The 17,906-nt window shown below is 46.4% G+C and overlaps 1 protein-coding gene across 5 annotated transcripts in view; it reads left to right on the forward strand.

Moving 5' to 3' along the window:
* The window catches only part of SAMD8 (sterile alpha motif domain containing 8), a 166,693-nt gene that overhangs the window by 131,590 nt on the left and 17,197 nt on the right, over positions 1 to 17,906 (forward strand). For all 5 annotated transcript variants that reach the window (XM_063958679.1, XM_063958674.1, XM_063958676.1 and 2 more), the window contains 2 exons: positions 3,130 to 3,225; positions 16,880 to 16,997. In XM_063958679.1, the coding sequence (XP_063814749.1) occupies positions 3,130 to 3,225; positions 16,880 to 16,997 (214 nt within the window). The remainder of the gene's footprint in view (positions 1 to 3,129; positions 3,226 to 16,879; positions 16,998 to 17,906) is intronic.

Consider the following 17,906-nt stretch of genomic DNA (forward strand, 5'->3'; position numbering starts at 1 on the left):
CCGCCCGTTTGGGAGCTTTGGTATAATCCCCATGGTCCTTACGGAGTTCCCAGCATCCACTAGGACGTCAGAGAAAATAAGATTTTACTCACCGGTAAATCTATTTCTCGTAGTCCGTAGTGGATGCTGGGCACCCATCCCAAGTGCGGATTGTCTGCAATACTTGTATATAGTTATTGCCTAACTAAAGGGTTATTGTTGAGCCATCTGTTGAGAGGCTCAGTTATATTCATACTGTTAACTGGGTATAGTATCACGAGTTATACGGTGTGATTGGTGTGGCTGGTATGAGTCTTACCCGGGATTCAAAATCCTTCCTTATTATGTCAGCTCGTCCGGGCACAGTGTCTTAACTGAGGCTTGGAGGAGGGTCATAGTGGGAGGAGCCAGTGCACACCAGGTGACCTAAAGCTTTCTTTAGTTGTGCCCAGTCTCCTGCGGAGCCGCTATTCCCCATGGTCCTTACGGAGTTCCCAGCATCCACTACGGACTACGAGAAATAGATTTACCGGTGAGTAAAATCTTATTTAAATCACGTTTCTTGCCTAAAGGGTAACCATTGATTTTTTTTTTCATTGAAACATTTAAATGACAGTACTATATAGAAGCATGAAAACACACATGTGATTTTGGATGATTTCTTTTACAAAGATTTTGTTTTTAAATTATACGTTTTTTATGTTATGCTCATTAGTCATATCTGTGCATTTTTCTGTCTACTTACATTAATTTCAGCAGGGATTATTTCCATGTGTAATAGTCTTCAGAGTAAGGGTGTCTTGTTAGGATAGTGGGGATAATTCCAAGTTGATCGCAGCAGGATTTTTGTTAGCAATTGGGCAAAACCATGTGCACTGCAGGGGAGGCAGATATAACATGTGCAGAAAGAGTTAGATTTGGGTGGGGTGTGTTCAATCTGCAATCTAATTTGCAGTGTAAAAATAAAGCAGCCAGTATTTACCCTGCACAGAAATAAAATAACCCACCCAAATCTAACTCTTTCTGCACATGTTATATCTGCCTCCCCTGCAGTGCACATGCTTTTGCCCAATTGCTATCAAAAATCCTGCTGCGATCAACTTGGAATTACCCCCCGTGTTTTGATCAGTTGACATTTGCACCACGTTCCAGTGAATACCAGAAGTCACTTTAGTTCACTCTCTCTGCTGTAATGAGCAAATCAGCAGCTGGGAGAACTTGTGTTGTAATGTTTTGCACAGTTTTAGCCCTGGAGATTTGCTGACATAACTAATGGACTGAGAAGGCACATTTGGGCCCAGTTTATAAAATTATCATTTAAATGGGTTAAAATAAAACAACTATTTAGATAATGGGTGTGGTAAGCGGTGTGTTATTCTTTTATAATATTCAAGTGTATTCATATAGGGGTGTGGTATATTATGTCAACTTTCAGAATGTCGGCATTGTGACTGCATGTCAACAGTTTGCTTTTTGCAGTGACCTGTCATCTAACCCTAACATCGGAATATCGACATTCTGAATCAAAATGTGTGACTGCATATCTTGCAAACTATAATATACACTGTTTATAAGGAATAATGTGACCCCTTACTGTAAAATAGAAAGCTATTAGATGTCACCTCAGAGCTCTCTTACATATGTAAAGGGGGACAAAGACCGCTACAAAGTGCTTATGCCCTTCTTGCATGCCACTGGTACATTAATGTACTTTAGTCTGAGTGAATTTAAATTGCAGTCTAGCATTGACAACCTCACATTCCAAACGCATGGGTCACCAGGACCGATAGAGAGAGAGCCTCCAAATTAGTAGCCCAAGGTTACAATAACGTAATGCCATCCAGAGATATCTGCTGCAATCCCTCCATAGTAGTACATTTGGGGATCTTTACTATTTTTGGGTCATGGCCCTCATTTCGAGTTGATCGCTCGCTAGCTGCTTTTAGCAGCAGTGCACACGCTAAGCCGCCGCCCTCTGGGAGTGTATCTTAGCTTAGCAGAAGTGCGAACGAAAGGTTCGCAGAACTGCTCATGAAATTTTTCATGCAGTTTCTGAGCAGCTCCAGACCTACTCCTACCTTGCGATCACTTCAGTCAGTTTAGATCCTGCTTTGACGTCACAAACACGCCCTGCGTTCGGCCAGCCACTCCCCCGTTTCCCCAGCACGCCTGCGTTTTTTAGCACACTCCCGGAAAACGGCCAGTTACCACCCAGAAACACCCACTTCCTGTCAATTACTCACCGATCAGCAGAGCGACTGAAAAGCGTCACTCCCTCTTGTGTAAAACTGCATAGTTTTGTGTAAAAGTACTTTGCGCGTGCGTACTGCGGCCCGTACGCATGCGCAGCAGTGCTGATTTTTAGCCTGATCGCTACACTACGAACAACGGCAGCTAGCGATCAACTCGGAATGAGGGCCCATGTCTGTTTTCTGGGAATATCCTGCAAATAATATTTGATAAATAGGCTCCATAATATGAAAAGAGCATACACACTCCATAGTAAAAATATCTTTGAATTTAGTTGAACTGTTAATGAAAGTAGAAAGGTTAATATTTTATAACAAATGTAATGGTGGCGGTGTTGTTTTCCTGTATCTTAAAGCACTAATATGTGTGCATGTCAGCATATTGCAAAACACAACATGTGGTAAGGTCACAAGCTGGGTACAGTCTCTGTCACTGAAGGAAGCAAAAGCAGACCAGTCAGTCATTTCACAATATACAAAACAAAGTGTCAATTTCACCTTAATGCTGTGACCAGTAGGAGCTAAGGTCGCATCTTTTCCTTTACCCATGGTGCACTGCTCATTGTTCTAAGTCACGGAGGCAAATCTTAGCCAATCGTTGTGTGAGAGTAAATAGTTCCAAATTGAGAAATAATGTTAGAAATTGAATTTTTGATTAATTACATTTTATGATTTTGTTAGTAACCTTTTATAAACTATTGCCTTCATTCACAGGATGATCAAAAATGTTAGCATTTTAGAATTACATTGCCACCTAGTGGTTATTTTACATAACTGTATAAAATGAGTGGGGTGTTTTTTGTCTTCATCAGACCTCATACTCCTGTTTTGTTTTTTACAGTTAGTAAATGTAGTTGACTATTGACCATGTAACTAACTTCTCCCCTATATTGCTGAGCAGCGTCCCTCGAATCCCCTGGGCCTTCGCAATGACAGAGATGTGCGGAGTGGTTTTGTGCTACATCTGGATCCTCGTACTACTTCTCCACAGGCACAGGTAGTTCATGAAGACTCACACTCTCTCAACGTAAATTATATAAATCTATTTCATCAACGTAAATTATATAAATCTAAGCAAATTTTTTTTTATATCTGTAGAAAATACTTACTTTTCAGGCGCAATATTTGAATGAAGACATTTGTTCATAGCTGCATCAATTCATTTCTTAAAAAAAAAAAAAACAATGAATGAATTAATTAATTCAATAATCAAATAGCAGATTGTGCCCCATCCACTTGTTAACTATGTGCAGTTCAATTCCAATGCAGATGGAGGGTATATAAATATTCGGGTTGTGGCTGGGAGACTGGAGCTGGGGATCCCGACGGTCAGCATACCGACCCTGGGATCCCGGCAGCAGAATGCTGGCTGGGGAAACGGGCACAATAAAGCTCCTTGCGGGCTTGGTGGCTCGCTGCGCTCGCCACATGTTTTATAGTGTTCATTCTTGCACCCTGCACCTTTCAAAATCCGTGCAGTTACTCTTTCCTTGCTGGGGTGTCGTTCTCTGCTGTGATGCTTCTCCGCATACTCTGATCCGTTACTCAGTGCTGTGATACAGACCTGTGTGTGCTGAGAAGCACCAGAGCAGAGAGCGACACCCCATGCAGGAAAAAGGAACTGCACAGGATTTGAAAGGTGCAGGGTGCTAGAATGAACACTATTTTAATTCCACTCTATCAGTGTCATATACACCCACGAGTGGGAATAGTCCCTGTCAGTTGGAATGCCGACTTTCGGGCAGGTAAGCGGGCGGGATTCCTGCGTCGGCATGGTGACCACCGGGATCCTGAGTGCCAGTCACATGACCAGATTCCTAAATATTATTTTATCACTCAATGGTCTTATCAAAATCTTGTGCCCTATAAATGCCCATTTGATTAGTGAGCTACTGTTTTATTTATTTTTTTCATAGCTGTAAAAACAGGATCTCATCACATGTGACCCCACCTAATTACTCTGAAGTAAAGGGCCATATAGACCGGAGAGATGTGTGCTGAGTGAACCGCTCAGCACACATCTCTCCCGCCGCTCAGCACAGCGCGATGTGTGCTGAGCGTGCGGGGGGCGCTCATTTCACACGTGCTAGATTGGCCTGCATGCAGGCTCAATCTAGCACCGGCGATAGCGATGCGCGCTATCGCTGTGGGGCATACACACAAGTGATCTGTGCTTAAAATCTAAGCAATCTAGTCAGATTGCTTAGATTTTAAGCATGGATCTCTCCGTGAGTACCCCCCTTAACTGTTCATTTTACCATTGTTTGAAAACTGGTGACATTGTTTATATCCCAATTCACTGTTATGTCTGTATAAGGAAACGTCACTCAGGAACTTCATTCAAATCAGACTCCTCCATGTATTGCGTTTATGCAATGTTAAATCTGAACTATTTGAATCCTATGCAAGTGCTATTTGAATTAAATAAAATCCAAAACACGTAGAGTATTTCTCTAACGTCCTAGAGGATGCTGGGGACTCCGTAAGGACCATGGGGAGAGACGGGCTCCGCAGGAGACATGGGCACTTTAAGAAAGAATTTAGTTCCTGGTGTGCACTGGCTCCTCCATCTCTGCCCCTCCTCCAGACCTCAGTTTGATTCTGTGCCCAGAGGAGCTGGTTGCTTTTCAGTGAGCTCTCCTGAGTTTGCTGATGGAAAGTTTTTTGTTAGGTTTTTTATTTTCAGGGAGCTCTGCTGGCAACAGACTCCCTGCATCGTGGGAGAGAAGCAGTCCTATTCTCTGAAGCTAGGTACTGCTTCTTAGGCTACTGGACACCATTAGCTCCAGAGGGATCGGTACGCAGGATCTCACCCTCGCCGTCCGTCCCAGAGCCACGCCGCCGTCCCCCTCGCAGAGCCGGAAGACTGAAGCCGGGTGAGTATGAGAAGCAAGAAGACTTCACAGGCGGCAGAAGACTTTGTGATCTTCACTGGAGGTAACGCACAGCACTGCAGCTGTGCGCCATTGCTCCACACACCTACACATACTCCGGTCACTGTTAGGGTGCAGGGCGCAGGGGGGGGCGCCCTGGGCAGCATTTGGGACCTCATTCTGGCAAATGAACACATATATACAGCTGGGCACTGTATATATGTAGGAGCCCCCGCCAAATAAATAAAATTTAAGCGGGACAGAAGCCCGCCGCCGAGGGGGCGGGGCTTCTCCCTCAGCACTCACCAGCGCCATTTTTTTCTCCACAGCACGCTGAGAGGAAGCTCCCCAGGCTCTCCCCTGCTGATACACGGTAGAAGAGGGTTGAAAAGAGAGGGGGGGCACATAATTAGGCGCAAAAAACTATATAAACAGCAGCTACTGGGTTAACATTAAGTTACTGTGTTATTCCTGGGTTATATAGCGCTGGGGTGTGTGCTGGCATACTCTCTTTCTGTCTCTCCAAAGGGCCTCGTGGGAGAACGGTCTTCAGAAAGGACATGTGTGTGGTGTGTCGGTACGCTTGTGTCGACACATGTCTGATGTGGAAGGCTATGTGGGAGAGGAGCGGGAGCAAATGAATGTGGTGTCTCCGCTGACGGCGCCGACACCTGATTGGATGGATATGTGGAAGGTTTTAAATGATAATGTAAATTCCTTGCATAAAAGATTAGACAAGGCTGATGCATTGGGACAGGCAGGGTCTCAACCCGTGCCTGATCCTATGTCGCAGGGACCGTCAGGGTCTCATAAGCACCCACTATCCCAAATTGTTGACACAGATACCGACATGGATTCTGACTCCAGTCTCGATTACGATGATGCAAAGTTACAGCCAAAGTTGGCTAAATCACTCCGATATATGATTATAACAATTAAGGAAGTTTTGAACATCACAGAGGAAACCCCTGTCCCTGACACAAGGGTTTATTATGTATAAGGGAAAGAAACCTGAGGTAACTTTTCCCCCCTCACACGAACTGAATGAGTAATGTGAAAAAGCTTGGGAATCTCCAGATAAAAAACTGCAGATTTCCAAACGGGTTCTTATGGCGTATCCTTTCCCGCCAACGGACAGGTTACGATGGGAATCCTCCCCTAGGGTGGACAAAGCTTTAACACGCTTATCCAAAAAGGGTAGCCCTGCCGTCCCAGGATACGGCTACCCTCAAGGATGCTGCTGATCGCAAACAGGAGGGTACCCTGAAGTCCATTTATACACATTCAGGTACCTTGCTCAGACCGGCAATCGCGTCGGCCTGGGTCTGTAGTGCAGTAGCGGCATTGACTGATACCTTATCAGAGGAGTTTGATACCCTAGATAGGGATACTGTTTTATTGACCCTGGGGCATATTAAAGACGCTGTCCTTTATATGAGAGATGCTCAAAGAGACATTAGTCTGCTGGGTTCTAGAATAAACGCTATGTCGATTTCTGCCAGAAGGGTCCTGTGGACTCTGCAATGGACAGGTAATGCCGACTCTAAACGACATATGGAGGTTTTACCTTACAGGGGTGAGGAATTGTTCGGTGAAGGTCTCTCGGACCTGGTCTCCACAGCTACGGCTGGAAAGTCAAGTTTTTTGCCTTATGTTCCCTCACAGCCTAAGAGAGCACCGCATTATCAAATGCAGTCCTTTCGTTCACAAAGAAACAAGAAAGTCCTTTCTTGCCAGAGAGAGGGGCAGAGGAAAGAAGCTGCACAATACAGCTAGTTCCCAGGAACAGAAGTCTTCCCCGGCCTCTGCAAAATCCACCGCATGACGCTGGGGCTCCACTGGCGGAGTCGGGGCCAGTGGGGGCGCGTCTTCGGAATTTCAGCCACATGTGGGTTCACTCCCAGGAGGATCCCTGGGCAATAGAAATTGTGTCTCAGGGTTACAAGCTGGAATTCGAAGAGGTGCCTCCTTGCCGGTTTTTCAAATCGGCCCTACCGTCTTCCCCCCTAGAGAGGGAGATAGTGTTAAATGCAATACAAAAATTGTATCTTCAGCAGGTGGTGGTCGAGGTTCCCCTCCTTGAACAGGGAAGGGGTTATTATTAGACCATGTTTGTGGTTCCGAAACCGGATGGTTCGGTCAGACCCATATTGAATTTAAAATCTCTGAACCTATACTTGAAGAGGTTCAAGTTCAAGATGGAATCGCTAAGAGCGGTCATCGCCAGTCTGGAAGGGGGGGATTTTATGGTGTCACTGGACATAAACGATGTGTACCTTCATGTCCCCATTTATCCACCTCATCAGGCGTACCTAAGATTTGCGGTACAGGACTGTCATTACCAATTTCAGACGTTGCCGTTTGGTCTCTCAACGGCTCCGAGGATTTTCACCAAGGTAATGGCGGACAGGATGGTGCTCCTGCGCAAGCAGGGTGTCACAATTATCCCGTACTTGGACGATCTCCTCCATAAAAGCGAGATCAAGAGAGCAGTTGCTGAACAGCGTATCTCTTTCACTGAAAGTGTTACAACAACACGGCTGGATTCTCAATATCCCAAAGTCGCAGTTGGTTCCTACGACTCGTCTGCCTTTCTTGGGCATGATTCTGGACACGACCCAGAAAATGGACGCAAGCCTCCGAGGTTGGGGAGCAGTCACACAGGGAAGAAATTTCCAGGGTCTTTGATCAAGTCAAGAGACTTGTCTGCACATCAACATCCTGGAACTAAGGGCCATATACAACGCCCTACGTCAAGCGGAGGCCTTACTTCGCGACCAACCAGTTCTGATCCAGTTAGACAACATCACCGCAGTGGCTCATGTAAACCGCCAAGGCGGCACAAGGAGCAGAGCGGCAATGGCGGAAGCTACCAGGATTCTTCGCTGGGCGGAGAATCATGTAAGCGCACTGTCAGCAGTATTCATTCCGGGAGTGGACAACTGGGAAGCAGACTTCCTCAGCAGACACGACCTACACTCGGGAGAGTGGGGACTTCATCCAGAAGTCTTCGCACAGATTGTGAGTCGGTGGGAACTGCCACAGATAGACATGATGGCGTCCCGCCTCAACAAAAAGCTACAGAGATATTGCGCCAGGTCCAGAGACCCTCAGGCAGTAGCGGTAGACGCTCTCGTGACACCGTGGGTGTTCCGGTCCGTCTATGTATTTCCTCCTCTTCCTCTCATACCCAAGGTGTTGAGAATAGTAAGAAGAAAAGGAGTGAGAACAATCCTCGTTGTTCCAGATTGGCCACGACGGACCTGGTATCCAGATCTGCAGGAAATTCTCACGGAAGATCCGTGGCCTCTTCCTCTAAGGCAGGACCTGTTGCAACAGGGACCCTGTCTGTTCCAAGACTTACTGCGGCTGCGTTTGACGGCATGGCGGTTGAAAGCCGGATCCTAGCGGAAAAAGGTATTCCGGTTGAGGTTATTCCTACGCTGATAAAGGCTAGGAAGGAAGTAACAGCAAAACATTATCACTGTATATGGCGAAGATATGTTTCTTGGTGTGAGGCCAGCAATGCTCCTACGGAAGAATTCCATCTGGGCCGTTTCCTTCACTTCCCAGAAACTGGAGTGGATTTGGGCCTTAAATTAGGCTCCATTAAGGTCCAGATTTCGGCCCTATCCATTTTCTTTCAAAAAGAATTGGCTTCTCTCCCAGAAGTTCAGACTTTTGTTAAAGGAGTACTGCATATTCAGCCTCCGTTTGTGCCTCCGGTGGCGCCTTGGGACCTTAATGTGGTCTTGGACTTCCTAAAGTCACACTGGTTTGAACCACTGAAAACGGTGGAGTTGAAATATCTCACTTGGAAGGTGGTCATGTTATTAGCCCTAGCTTCGGTTAGGCGAGTGTCGGAATTAGCGGCTTTATCACATAAAAGCCCCTATCTGGTTTTCCATATGGATAGAGCGAAATTGCGGGCACGTCCTCAGTTCCTGTCAAAAGTGGTTTCATCCTTTCATATGAACCAACCTATTGTGGTGCCTGTGGCTACACGGGACTTAGAGGATTCCGAGTCCCTTGATGTGGTCAGGGCTTTGAAGATTTATGTAGCCAGGACGGCTAGAGTCCGAAAAACAGAAGCACTGTTTGTTCTGTATGCAGCCAACAAGCTTGGCGGCCCTGCTTCAAAGCAGACTCTTGCTCGCTGGATCTGTAACACGATTCAGCAAGCGCATTCTACGGCTGGTTTGCCGTTACCAAAATCGGTCAAGGCCCATTCCACTAGGAAAGTGGGCTCTTCTTGGGCGGCTGCCCGATGGGTCTCGGCACTACAGCTGTGTCGAGCTGCTACTTGGTCGGGTACAAACACCTTTGCAATATTCTATAAGTTTGATACCCTGGCTGAGGAGGACCTCATGTTTGCTCAATCGGTGCTGCAGAGTCATCCGCACTCTCCCGCCCGTTTGGGAGCTTTGGTATAATCCCCATGGTCCTTACGGAGTCCCCAGCATCCTCTAGGACGTTAGAGAAAATAAGATTTTACTTACCGGTAAATCTATTTCTCGTAGTCCGTAGAGGATGCTGGGCGCCCGTCCCAAGTGCGGACTTCTTCTGCAATACTTGTATATAGTTATTGCTTCAATAAGGGTTACGTTATTGTTGCATCGGGCGTGAACTGATGCTATGTTATTGTCATACTGTTTACTGGATTGTTATCACAAGTTATACGGTGTGATTGGTGTGCCTGGTATGAATCTTGCCCTTGGATTAACAAAAATCCTTTCCTCGTACTGTCCATCTCCTCTGGGCACAGTTCTCTAACTGAGGTCTGGAGGAGGGGCAGAGAGGGAGGAGCCAGTGCACACCAGGAACTAAATTCTTTCTTAAAGTGCCCATGTCTCCTGCGGAGCCCGTCTCTCCCCATGGTCCTTACGGAGTCCCCAGCATCCTCTACGGACTACGAGAAATAGATTTACCGGTAAGTAAAATCTTATTTCTCTAACGTCCTAGTGGATGCTGGGGACTCCGTCAGGACCATGGGGATTAGCGGGCTCCGCAGGAGACAGGGCACATCTAAAAAAGCTTTTTAGGTCACATGGTGTGTACTGGCTCCTCCCCCTATGACCCTCCTCCAAGCCTCAGTTAGGTTTTTGTGCCCGTCCGAGAGGGTGCAATCTAGGTGGCTCTCTTAAAGAGCTGTTTAGAAAAGTTTTTTTTTAGGTTTCTAATCAGTGATTCCTGCTGGCGACAGGATCACTGCAACGAGGGACTTAGGGGAGAGACTTGCAACTCACCTGCGTGCAGGAGGATTGAAGTTTTAGGCTACTGGACACTGAGCTCCAGAGGGAGTCGGAACACAGGTCAGCCTGGGGTTCGTCCCGGAGCCGCGCCGCCGATCCCCCTTACAGACGCTGAAGAACGGCAGAACGGAGGTCCGGAAACAGGCGGCAGAAGACTCCTCAGTCTTCATGAAGGTAGCGCACAGCACTGCAGCTGTGCGCCATTGTTGCTACACGGCTCACTGATCTCGGTCACGGAGGGTGCAGGGCGCTGCTGGGGGCGCCCTGGGCAGCAATATAGATTACCTTAGAGGCAAATAAATACATCACATATAGCCATTAAGGCTATATGTATGTATTTAACCCAGGCCAGTTTTCCTAATAACCGGGAGAAAAGCCCGCCGTGAAAGGGGCGGAGCTTATTCTCCTCAGCACTCAGCGCCATTTTCCTGACCAGCTCCGCTGGTGAGGAAGGCTCCCACTCTCCCCTGCACTACAGAAACAGGGTTAAAGAGAAGGGGGGCATAAATTGGCGATATAATTATATATTAAGAGCCCATATATAGAAACAACACCTTCTAGGGTTGTTATATACATTATGGCGCTTTTGGTGTGTGCTGGCAAACTCTCCCTCTGTCTCCCCAAAGGGCTAGTGGGTCCTGTCCTCTATCAGAGCATTCCCTGTATGTGTGTGCTGTAGGTCGGTACGTGTGTGTCGACATGTATGAGGAAAATGTTGGTGAGGAGACGGAGAAAATTGCCTGTAATGGTGATGTCACTCTCTAGGGAGTCGACACCAGAATGGATGGCTTACTTATGGAATTACGTGATAATGTCAACACGCTGCAAGCCGGTTGACGACATGAGTCAGCCGGCGGACAAATTAGTATCGGTCCAGGCGTCTCAGACACCGTCAGGGGCTTGTAAAAACGCCCATTTACCTCAGTCGGTCGACAGACACTGACACGGACACTGACCCCAGTGTCGACGGTGAAGAAACAAACGTATTTTTCCTTTAGGGCCACAAGTTACATGTTAAGGGCAATGAAGGAGGTGTTACGTATTTCTGATACCACAAGTACCACAAATAAGGGTATGTGGTAGGGTGGGAATAAACTACTTGTAGTTTTGCCTGAATCAGATAAATTAAATGAAGTGTGTGATGATACGTGGGGTTCCTCCGACAGAAAGTTATGGGCGGTATACCCTTTTTCCCGCCAGTAGTAAGGGCGAGTTGGAAAACACACCTTAGGGTGGACAAGGCGCTCACACGCTTATAAAAAACATGGCGTTACCGTTTCCAGATACGGCCGCCCTCAAGGAGCCAGCTGATAGGAAGCTGAAAAATATCATAACAGTATATACACACATACTGGTGTTATACTACGACCAGCAATCGCCTCAGCCTGGATGTGCAGCGCTGAGGGGGCTTGGTCGGATTTCCTGACTGAAAATTTTGATACCCTTGACAGGGACAGGATTTTATTGTCTATAGAGCATTTTAAGGATGCATTTCTATATATGTGTGATGCGCAGAGGCATATTTGCATTCTGGCATCAAGAGTAAATGTGATGTACATATCTGCCAGACGAAGACACGACAGTGGTCAGGTGAGGCAGATTCCAGACGGCATATGGAAGTATTGCCGTATAAAGGGGCGGTCCATTGGACCTGGTGGCCATGGCAACAGCTGAAAAATCCACCTTTTGTTACCCCGAGTCACATATTGGCAGAAAAGGACACAGTCTTTTCAGTCTCAGTCCTTTCGTCCCCATACGGGCAGGCGGGCGAAGGCCAGTCATATCTGCCCAGGGGGAGAGGAAAGGGAAGAAGACTGCAGCAAGCAGCTCATTCCCAGGAACAGAAGCTCCTCACGGCTTCTGCCAAGTCCGCAGCATAACGCTGGGGCCGTACAAGCGGACTCAGGTGCGGTAGGGGGTCATCTCAAGAGTTTCAGCAACACTCGCAAGGGAACTCCGGGATCCTACATGTAATATCCCAGGTGTACATTGGAAATTCGAGACGTCTCCCCCTCACACAATTCACAGGCTGTATTCCCAGCAGGTGATAATCAAAGTACCCTTCTTACAACAAGGAAGGGGGTAGTATTCCACACTATATTGTGGTACTGAAGCCAACCGGCTCGGTGAGATCTGAAATATTTGAACACTTACATACAAGCGTTCAAATCAAGATGGAGTCACTCGGAGCAGTGATAGCGAACCAGGAAGAAGGGGACGATATGATGTCACTGGATATCAGGGACGTTTACCTACAGGTCCAAATTGGCCCTTCTCACCAAGGGTACTTCAGGTTCCTGGTACAGAACTGTCACTATCAGTTCAGACGCTGCCGTTTGGATTGTCCACGGCGCCCCGGGTCTTTACCAAGGTAATGGCCGGAATGATGATTTTTCTTAAAAGAAACATGGACGCTTTCCTGATAAGGGCAAGGTCCAGAGAACAGTTGGAGGTCGGAGTAGCACTATCTTAAGTAGTTCTACGACAGCACGAGTGGATTCTAAATATTCCAAAATCGCAGCTTTTTCCGACGACACGTCTACTGTTCCTAGGGAAGATTCTGGACACAGTCCAGAAAAACGTGTTTCTCCCAGTGGAGAAAACCAGGGAGTTATCCGAGCTAATCGGGATCCTCCTAAAACCAGGAAAAGTGTCAGTGCATCATTGCACAAGAGTCCTGGTAAAAATGGTGGCTTATTACGAAGCAATTCCATTCGGCAGATTTCCCGCAAGAACTCTTCAGTGGGATCTGCTGGACAAATGGTCCGGATCGCATCCTCAGATGCATCAGCGGATAACCCTATATCCAAGGAAAAGGGTGTCTCTCCTGTGGTGATTACAGAGTGCTCATCTTCTAGAGGGCCGCAGATTCGGCATTCAGGATTGGATGCCGGTGACCACGGAGGCCAGCCTGAGAGGCTGGGGAACAGTCACACAGGGAAAAAATTTCCAGGGAAGTGTGATTAAGTCTGGAGAATTCTCTCCGCATAAATAAGCTTAGAGCAAATTTATAATGCTCTAAACTTAGCTAGACCTCTGCTTCAAGGTCAGCCGGTATTGATCCAGTGGGATAACATCACGGCAGTCGCCCACGTAAACAGAAGGGCGGCACAAGAAGCAGGAGGGCAGTGAAAACTGCAAGGATTTTTCGCTAGGCGGAAAATCATGTGATAGCACTGTCAGCAGTGTTCTTTCCGGGAGTGGACGACTGGGAAGCAGACTTCCTCAGCAGGCATGACCTCCACCCGGGAGAGTGGAAACTTCATAGGGAAGTTTTTCAACATGATTGTGGACCGTTGGCAAAGACCAAAGGTGGACATGATGGCGTCCCGCCCGAACAAAAAACGGGACAGGTATTCCGCCAGGTCATGAGACCTTCAGGCGATAGCTGTGGATGTTCTGGTAACACCGTGGGTGTACCAGTCTGTGTATGTGTTCCCTCCTCTGTTTCTCATAACCAGGGTATTGAGAATTATAAGACATAGAGGAGTATGAACTATACTAGTGGCTCCGGATTGGCCAAGAGGGACTTGGTACCCGGAACTTCAAGAAATGCTCACAGAGGACTAAGGGCCTGGGGAGCTAAGAAGGGACTTGATTCAGCAAGTACCATGTCTATTCCAAGACTTACCGCGGCTGCGTTTGACGGCATGGCGGTTGAATGCCGGATCCTGAGGGGAAAAGGCATTCCATAAGAGGTCATACCTACCCTGGTCAAAGCCAGGAAGGAGGTGACCGCACAACGTCATCACCACATGTGGTGAAAATATATTGCGTGGGTGAGGCCAGGAAGGCTCCACGACGGAAATTCAACTAGGTCGATTTCTACACTTCCTGAAAACAGGAGTGTTTTGGACCTCAAATTGGGGTTCATTAACATTTAAATTTCGGCCCTGTAGATTTTCTTCCAGAAAGAATTGACTTCAGTTCCTGAAGTCCAGATTGTAAAGGATGTATTGCATATACAGCTTTTTTGTGCCCCTAGGGGCACCGTGAGATCTCAACATAGTGTTGGGATTTCTTAAAATCATATTGGTTTGAACCGCTCAAATCTGTGGATTTGAAATATCTCACATGGAAAGTGACCATGCTGTTGACAAATATCTCACATGGGAAGTGACCATGTTGTTAGCCCTGGCCTCGGCCAGGCGATTGTCAGAATGGGCGGCTTTGTCTTACAAAAGCCCATATTAAAATTTTCCATTTGAACAGGACAGAACTGGGACTCGTCTCCAGTTTCTTCATAAAGGGGTGTCAGCGTTTTCACCTGAAACAACCTCTTGTGGTGCCTGCGGCTACTAGGGACTTGGAGGACTCCAAGTTACTAGACGTGGTCAGGGCCCTAAAAATATATATATATATATATATATATATATAGTTAGGACGGCTGGAGTCAGAAAGTCTGACTTGCTGTTTATACTGTATACACCCAACAAGCTGGGTGCTCATGCTTCTAAGCAGTCTATTGCACGCTGGATTTGTAGTACAATTCAGCTTGCACATTCTGTGGCAGGCCTGCCACAGACGAAATATGTAGATGCCCATTCCACAAGGAAGGTGGGCTCATCCTGGGCGGCTGCCCGAGGAGTCTCGGCATTACAACTTTGCCGAGCAGCTACGTGGTCAGGGGAGAACACGTTTGTAAAATTTTACAAATTTTGATACTCTGGCTAAGGAGGACCTGGAGTTCTCTCATTCGGTGCTGCAGAGTCATCCGCACTCTCCCGCCCGTTTGGGAGCTTTGGTATAATCCCCATGGTCCTGACGGAGTCCCCAGCATCCACTAGGACGTTAGAGAAAATAAGAATTTACTTACCGATAATTCTATTTCTCGTAGTCCGTAGTGGATGCTGGGCGCCCATCCCAAGTGCGGATTGTCTGCAATGCTTGTACATAGTTATTGTTACAAAAATCGGGTTATTACTATTGTTGTGAGCCATCTTTTCGGAGGCTACTTCGTTTTGTTATCATACTGTTAACTGGGTTCAGATCACAAGTTGTACGGTGTGATTGGTGTGGCTGGTATGAGTCTTACCCGGGATTCAAGATCCTTCCTTATTGTGTACGCTCGTCCGGGCACAGTACCTAACTGAGGCTTGGAGGAGGGTCATAGGGGGAGGAGCCAGTACACACCATGTGACCTAAAAAGCTTTTTTAGATGTGCCCTGTCTCCTGCGGAGCCCGCTAATCCCCATGGTCCTGACGGAGTCCCCAGCATCCACTACGGACTACGAGAAATAGAATTATCGGTAAGTAAATTCTTATTTTTTACTGCAGTTTTCATCCTATAAGATGAAAACACTGATTTTATGAATATGGTGAACACAAGTAACTTCACTGACAGAAGCTATTATTTCATATAGTTATGTTTGAAGTGTCAGGCTTCTGAAACCCCATAAAACAGGGTGTTTTTCATGTCATGTATATGTCTTACCAAGTAGAAAGTTCATAGGCTATCTGAGCTGACCATCTTTATAGCAGTCTCACATTGAGGGAAATGCCTTACAGTGCGTACACATTAGTAAACGATATCGCTCAGTAGGGTAAAGGGGGGTACTCACGGAGCGATATTCTAAGCAATCTGACTAGATTGCTTAGAATTTAAGCATTATCGCTCCGTGTGTACCCCCTACAGCGATAGCGATGCGCAGCCCCGCGCAGCGCTATCGCTGGTGCTAGATTCAGGCCAATCTAGCGGGTCGCTCACTTCACCCGCTCGGTGAAATGAGCGCCCCCCCTCCCTGCACGCTCAGCACACATCGCGCTGTGCTGTTCGGGGGGAGAGATGTGTGCTGAGCGGTTCGCTCAGCACACATCTCTCCCACATCGGCCCGTCTATATGGGCCTTAAGAATGAGCCCTATCGTTTACTGTATGGCCTAGTGTGTACGGGCCTTTAGATGTTTAATAATACATTACTTCCCTGCAGTCATTTTTTTTAGATTACAAAATGGGCCTTAATTTTTTGTGTGTATATTTTTTTTTCATCAATCAAATATATTTATTGTCTTTCTTTATAAAATAAACACATATTATACACACATAATAAAGCAAAACAACAAAACAATTCACAATAATATTGGCATAAGAACATCGCAAAAATAAAGGCCCGTATTAACGGGCCGATGTGGGAGAGATGTGTGCTGAGCGAACCACTCAGCACTCATCTCTCCCACCGCTCAACACAGCGCGATGTGTGCTGAGCGTGCGGAGGGAGACAGGGAAGGGGGGCACTCATTTCACACAGCGGGTGAAATGAGCGACCTGCTAGATTGGCCTGCATGGCAGGCCAATCTAGCACCAGCGATGCGCGGTGCTGCGCATCGCTATAGCTGTGGGGGGTACACACGGAGCGATCATGCCTAAAATCTAAGCAATCTAGTCAGATTGCTTAGATTTTAAGCAGCTCCATGAGTACCCCCCTTAAGACCATCAAAGAAAGGATGTGTCTGTGTTTTTACTTTTTGTAAACAAAGTAGGCATTATGGTCATCACTGAGCTTTATTCTTGGTCTTTTTCTTCTCAAGGTCGATTCTCTTACGCCGACTCTGTAGTTTGATGGGGACTGTTTTTCTCTTGCGATGCATCACGATGTTTGTCACATCGCTGTCCGTCCCTGGGGAACACTTGCAGTGTTCAGGAAAGGTAAAAGCATCTTATCAGCATGTGTGTGTTTTGATAAAAAATAAAATCCTCCTCTTGTGTGCAGCAGCTTGTGTGCAATGATCCTGTTATAAAACATGTTTGCGCTTCTAGTTTTATTTGGAAAGCTTACGTTGTTTTGCTTACAAATCAAGCGGTCAGTTCAGTTAAGGGCATTGTGCTGGTGATGCCCATGGTGTGTAACATAGTAACATAGTTAATGAGATTGAAAAAAAGACAAAATGTCCATCGAGTTCAACCTTTATTTTAATTCTTACACTAATCTGTATGTAACAATAGTTTAACTGTAATGACCCAGATGAAGTTAAGTTATTAAGTCTAACTAACAACTATAATTCGTGCTTTTTCTAAAATATACTCTTTTTTTAAATTACATATGCTTGAATATATTTCTTTCAGTTAGGAATTTATCTAATCCATTTTTAAACATATTGACTGAGTCCACCATTACTACCTTCTCTGGCAGAGAATTCCAAATCCTTACTGCCCTTACTGTGGGGAACCCTGTCCTTCATTGGGTATGAAATTTTCTCTCCTATAACCTCAGAGGGTGTCCACGTGTCCTGTGTAGAGATTTTTCAATAAACAAATCTCCTGATAGATCCTTGTATTGTCCCTTTATATATTTGTAAATATTAATAATGTCTCCTCTTAGCCGCCTCTTTTAACCTAGTAAGCCTTTCCTCATATTCCAGTCCCTCTAACCCCTGAATCAATTTGGTGGCTTTATGTGCCGTTGGAAAGCCGGCAAACGCTCTTAAGTCGCTCTGATTTTGGCCTTAAATCTGCAGGTGCATATTGAAATGTGAGAAATAGGGGCTTTCATAAGAGCGGCTCTGTGCGCACTGCATGGCCACCATCTCTCCTAATTAAACTGACCTCTCACCAATA

The sequence above is a fragment of the Pseudophryne corroboree genome, chromosome 3 (assembly GCF_028390025.1).
Source record: "Pseudophryne corroboree isolate aPseCor3 chromosome 3, aPseCor3.hap2, whole genome shotgun sequence".
In the NCBI taxonomy this organism is placed as follows: domain Eukaryota; kingdom Metazoa; phylum Chordata; class Amphibia; order Anura; family Myobatrachidae; genus Pseudophryne; species Pseudophryne corroboree.